At 44.1% G+C, this 6,119-nt stretch overlaps 1 protein-coding gene across 1 annotated transcript; it reads right to left on the reverse strand.

Moving 5' to 3' along the window:
* Window positions 1-1,617: 1,617 nt before the first annotated feature.
* On the reverse strand, window positions 1,618-5,843 carry LOC119291239 (T-complex protein 1 subunit beta-like). Its single transcript, XM_037569962.1, has 11 exons — window positions 5,742-5,843; window positions 5,586-5,642; window positions 5,066-5,131; window positions 4,843-4,954; window positions 4,545-4,673; window positions 3,945-4,016; window positions 3,478-3,593; window positions 3,244-3,320; window positions 2,652-3,137; window positions 2,223-2,538; window positions 1,618-2,134 (listed from the first exon to the last, which is right to left on the reverse strand). The coding sequence occupies exons 2-11, from the start codon at window positions 5,640-5,642 to the stop codon at window positions 1,988-1,990; spliced, it is 1,578 nt and encodes a 525-aa protein (XP_037425859.1). The 5' UTR covers window positions 5,742-5,843; the 3' UTR covers window positions 1,618-1,987.
* Window positions 5,844-6,119: the final 276 nt, after the last annotated feature.

Consider the following 6,119-nt stretch of genomic DNA (forward strand, 5'->3'; position numbering starts at 1 on the left):
TTTAGAGCACTTGCAAACAACAGACAGAATCCAATCAATGCAAAGTCCAAAACACTCAAAAGTTTTTGTAAAACCACACTTTGTCATGATTTATAATCTTAAGTGTTGTGCCATGAAAATCAGGGTGTGACACCACGGTGAGTCACTATCCCTTTTTACCAAGCGCATGACACCTTGCATCGGACATGTCGCATTCAATACGATAAGACAGACATCTCATCCTCCCGGCAAGCCTCTTGGCGACACATATACCCGCATTTAATGCGGTAGATGCACCATTGTACTAGCCATTGTGGTAATCCCTTGCATGTATAAAAGGAGGTTCATGGCTATGTAGAAAAGGGTCCAGGCTCTCGTCATCTCAACACCCCATAGAGCTAGGTCTTTAGCCGTCATCAAGGAACATCACCTCTTCTTCCTCCTCGAGCATCTCGGAGCAAAGGATCCTAGCTCATCCATTGTAATCATATCCACTTGATTATATAGACAACAAAATGTAGGGTGTTACACCTTAAAGTGGCCCGAACCTGGGCAAGAAACCTCCGCGTCACCTTTTGCCTATCACCATGAGTTAGGAGCAGATTGCAAGTGTGTTAGCCCATCTCCCAACAAAAAGGGGGGCGTCCCTCGCCCCAAGGTGTAGGGCTCACACACACGACACTTCGGTTCCAAACTTGTACTACATATACTTAGAACATATTTTGGTACTTGGAACTTGTAGAATAGGTAGTGACGGTTTTATATGTAAGCCAAGCACCTTTACTAGTAGTAGTTCATAACTAAGGGCTGTTCGCTACGGGAATCCTGTGAAAAATGCTATTCAGGCTTCGTTCGGAATGGATGTATAGAAAACAAAGGAATAAAAAGCTTTGTAGGAATCGGGTTGAGGTAACAGTTGGAACCTATGAAACTAGAGACAACGAAAGTAAAAATATCTGGAGCGTTCGGTACACAAGAAAGGAAAACAAGGATGTGGGTCCCTCCACATCCTAAATTATTGCCATGCAAGACTGAAGCCTCTCATGGTGTGGGTCTCAACTTGCTTTTCGCCAGCCTCACCTCGGGACTCCGTACAGAAAAAGAGCTCGTTGGATGTTTGATTTCCCGTGAAACTGCAGGCTACAGAAACTTTCCTATGGAATTCTAGTACTTCATCCCTGCAGACGGAAGGCTGCATCAGGGAATCTTTCCTCTGTTTCTTTATTCCTGTACTTTTCCTCCATAAATCCTCCAAACCGAACGCAGCATATGGGAAACTTTCCATTGCACGCGTTCGGAACCTAGGAAGCATGAACAGTATTCCACAGGAAAATTTCAGTTGGCACACCGATTCCACAGGATTGCAAACATCCACCCGGAGTTCATAGACCAGAATAAACAAATCCATTCATGTTGGGTACGTGAGGTGAAGGACCAAATCTAGGTTTCTTGATCCAAAGTTTTGCAGCTGTCTTCGTTTCATATTCCTCTACTTGTACATATTCCTATGTTTTTTGTACCTGCTTTCCGAACGGGCCCTGAATGTGGTCCAGCATAAATGCTCATCTGACAAAGATATAAAGAACCAAAATTTATTAATCAGCTGACAATAAGTAAACACTTGTCAAACAGATCATCAAAGCTCCAATCGCACAGGTCCTATCTTTGTTGCACAACTCATCACAATCAAAATTGGGACCGATTCTGCCATACATGTGCCGTGTCCAACACACAAATAGCAACGGCTGATAGATAACCAACAAAGTACAGCAAATGCAAGGTTACACTTAGAAATCACTATATCCTCTAGTGGAAAATCAACTGAAAGAAAACCAAGCCACTCCCTACAGAACAACACTAGCAGCTACAAGTTCCAGTCGCTAGGGGTCAGGGTTCAACGACAATCGAAATGGAGTCGGTCAAACTTTAAAGCAGTCGTGGACCACGGCAACCCAGCCAAAACTCGGCAAACCATCATACATATGAGAGCGCCGCATCGAGACAGCGCTCACATCCTGTCCTCCCTCCTGCGCGGGGCGCAGGTTATGATCTCGTCGACCCTCAGGATCATCTCCGCGGCCTCGGTCGCAGACAGGACGATGGCCTGCTTCACCTTGAACGCCTCACATATCCCGCGCTTCTGCATGTCTCCCAGCTGCACGACACCAGACCATGTTAGTTTCAAAATCACTCCTGTACAAGCTACACTACATAGCAAGTTGGTGGTGTCTCCATGAGCTTACCCCGCCGCTGATGACATCAATTCCAGCAGTGCTGTTCACTTTGTGGTGCTCGGCTCGGAGCTGGGAGATCAGCTCAGCACTATCCAGACCAGCATTGTCAGCAATGATTGTTGGGATGGCTTGCAGGGCGCGTGAAAAGGCATCAATCGCGTGAGATTTCTTCCCAGGGGTCTTCCTTGCAAGTTCATCCACCTCCTTGGACATCACCATCTCAGGCCATCCACCACCATATATGACACGTGTGTCAGTTACTGTCTGAGAAAGCACACATAGGGCATCATGCAAGGACCTCTCAGCCTCATCAAGCACATGCTCACTGTAGACAACAAGACACGTGTATTCAGTGTACAGCCAAATAAAACAGAATGCCTGAATAATACTATGTTATCAGTGCATGATAAGGAGCTACACCTAAAGAATAAGGCATACCTTGCTCCTCTCAGGACAATGGTGCATGCTTGCCCCATCGCAACCCCGGAGAAATGAATCAGCCTGTCCTCCCCAATCATAATCTCTTCGATGAGCTTGCAGTGCCCAAGCTTAACAGACTCTGGGTTGTCAAAAGTTGATGCAATATCACCTCCAGTGACAAGAGCTAGCCGCTCGATGCCCTCAAAGTCAGCATGCTCAACTGCGAGTATGCCAGCATCAGCAAAAAGTTCTTCAGGGAAGTTGTAGATTAGCTGCCTGTTGACAAAGCAGTTGATCCCGTGGCCAATGATTTTCTCAACTTTCTCTCTCATTTTCTGTTTCTCAGCAGCTTCAATATCTGCAACCTTAGCCATCGAATCCACCCGGACACGTGCCCCATAAATCTTAACTTTATCTGTGTCCATAGCAGTGTTCGCAACCAGAATATTAGCGTTTTCAATTCGCTTTGGTTGACCAAGGCCAATCTTCTTATCAAGAATGAACCTACAAAACAGATTCAAAATGGTATATGTGTATCAGTCTGTTTGTAATTGATATAGAACCATAATATAATCGGGATAAAAAAGAACAAGGGTTTGAAAGAACATACCCTTCATCCAAAAAGGAATCCTTAAGAGAACCTCCCGGTTTCTTCAGAATTTGGATTGACTCCAAGTTGGTGCTACCCTGCCACCAATGAACAAGTGTGGTGCATACCAAATCAACGTTTTACTAACAAAACGTAACAATGTGAATGGATAATTATGAACTAATGAACTAGACTTCAAGCAACATCCCACATATAGAAAAGTTATTATGACCAACTTCCCCCAATCATGTTTACCTTAAGCCTGAGGACAGCATCAACTGCAAGTTCAGCAAAATACTCCTTGTCCTGGGAGAGAATTTTTGAACTAAGCGTAGTCATGGCAATGTTCATGAGATCTGATCTGAACTTGTCTGCAGCACCAATGAAGGTTTACTGTCAGAAGACTATTCCTGGTGGCAGACTCTTGATATATAAAATATAAATCATAATGACTGCAATAAACTTTAAACATCTGAGACTGAAAATTACTGCCAGGTCAATGCCAAGTCCCAACTAGGAAATCAGCGATACCAGGTGCTAAGCTAGTATTCTAGGAAGTGATGCTCATTAAAAGATAAAGTGGGGAAAATAAGTATCCGCCCCAAGGATTAATGCAAACATAAATTTTGTTCCACATAACATAAGTACTTACTAAAAGAAGATTACATAGTGTTTAAATATAGTTAAGAAATCATATATGAGAAAGTAACTAAATAGATGACCTGTATTGTCTTTGTTGTCCATGGTCCTTTTCAGCAAAGCATTTCTGGCACACTCAGCAGCCATTCTGTAACCTAATAGTACAGAGAGATGATGAAGCATTAGAGATGTTCAAATGTAACTAAATGATTAGCTACATATTTGCAAATAGTTCCATCATGTATCCATGTGTATCTCTCAAATATCATGTGTATCATTTCTGCATTAATAAGCAAGCCAGAAAGATAAAAAAATGAAGACGCAAACATGAAAATGGAACAGAAAACAAAGGGTCGTAGTTGTCCATCGCCAACATGACATCAACACAGAAGTGCACTGCTTTCATTTTTTTTAAGGCACTGTCTTGCTTTTAAAATCCAGAAGTTGCCTAGACTAAGGGAGCTGTTTTTAATCATTTAAACATGACAAATTGAAAAACAAAGTATGTAAGCATGAGATGTCATTTTCTAAACTTGACATGTCTTACTGATCTGCAGATATTGTTATTGTATCATCACTCACCAAAAACTTAGTAACATGTATTGAGGTGGTAACTAAGAGTTGCACAATTTTAAATGTCAGGGATAACATGTTGAATAAACTGCGTCTAAAATGAGGATCACCTGCAATAATAGTCATCGGATGAATCTTCATGTTAACCAACTTTTCAGCCTCCCTCAACAGTTCTCCAGCCAACACAACAACAGAAGTTGTTCCATCACCAACTTCATCATCTTGGACTTTTGAGATGTCTAACAACCATTAAGGACTACATTTTCTTTCAATTAGGGAGAACATAAATATAACCAACTAATCAAATGGGGTCAGGAGAAGCTATAAGAAGCCTGCATTGCCAGATCTAGAAACAAGCATCATCTCAGCAGGAAAATCATAGAGCAGTAGGCTCAAACAAAAGGATACCAACAAGGACCTTGGCAGCAGGGTTGTCGATATGAAGGGACTTCAAAATGGTAGCACCATCATTTGTAACGGTGACACTCCGCCCTCGGCCAGTCGACTGAAGGATCTTGTCCTGGACATAAAAAGGTAACATGTAAATTCCAAGGAAAATCATGTAGCATTCGAATGGCTGGCGCCATCTTTTGCCCAAACTGCAATTTTTTCCTCTGTGAGCAGCACGTACCATTCCTTTTGGGCCCAATGTGGTCTTGACTAAGTCTGCGATCGCCATGGCACCTACAAAAGAAGCCTGCCAGGGGGACGAAATCAGATGAATAAGAACCCCACATAAACAAAGAGGCTGAACAATGATTCTACAAGGTATTACCGCCGTCATAAATAAGTGAACTGAAACCACATCACTTATTTATGAACGGAGGGAGTAATATTCAGCTTCTGCAGTCGAAGGAGACCGGTAAACCCATTGCGCACAGTTGCAGAAGCGCATTATGCAACAGCAATACAGCATCAGTGTGTGTGTCTGCCGCGGTAACCTATAGATCCTACTACGCGAAGTCGACGGTCAGGTTGTTGATCTGGCACTTGTCCAACTAACAATCTACGGATTTTGCAGTCTAAATGAGATCAGTAAGCTAATTGCACACAGTTGCAGCAGCGCCATCAAACCAACGGATGGACGAACGAACCGACCCGGTCAGAACAAGAAGGAAAACAAGCAGATCAGATGGGAAGTGGGTGGTTACCATCCTGGCGCGCTCGCCCTTCTCCTGGATGGCGTCATCCTTGAGCACCCTCTCCATCTGCCCAACCACGGAGAGAGACAGAAAAAATGTCAGGAACGCATCGCGCTGATCCAGCCACGGAGAAGAGAACTGACTGGGGGCGGTCGGGCGGGGTACCTCGGGGACGGGCGACGGGGCGGAGGCGGGGGAGAGGTAGGGGGCGGGTGGATCTCGTCGTCGGGGAGGCTGCAGAGGCGGCGGTGCGGAGCAGAGGAAGACACACAGCAGCAGCAGTCTAGGGCTTGCTTAAACGGGGCGCGTCTACGGGAGCGAGCGCGATGGCAGCCAAGCGTGCATATGGGCCAGGCCCAGTGGCCCAGATCGGCAGAAAAAAGAAAACCATCGCTAGTTTCAGCCTGCCAGCCTGCCTATGCAGGTTTGCTCTGTTTTCCCTTTTTACTACTCTTATAATATCACAATATATTCCATCTAAATGTTCCAAATTTTTAGTATTCTTATAAAAAAACACGAATTCAAGAAATGTCAAAAACGTTT

The sequence above is a fragment of the Triticum dicoccoides genome, chromosome 4B (assembly GCF_002162155.2).
Source record: "Triticum dicoccoides isolate Atlit2015 ecotype Zavitan chromosome 4B, WEW_v2.0, whole genome shotgun sequence".
In the NCBI taxonomy this organism is placed as follows: Eukaryota; Viridiplantae; Streptophyta; class Magnoliopsida; order Poales; family Poaceae; genus Triticum; species Triticum dicoccoides.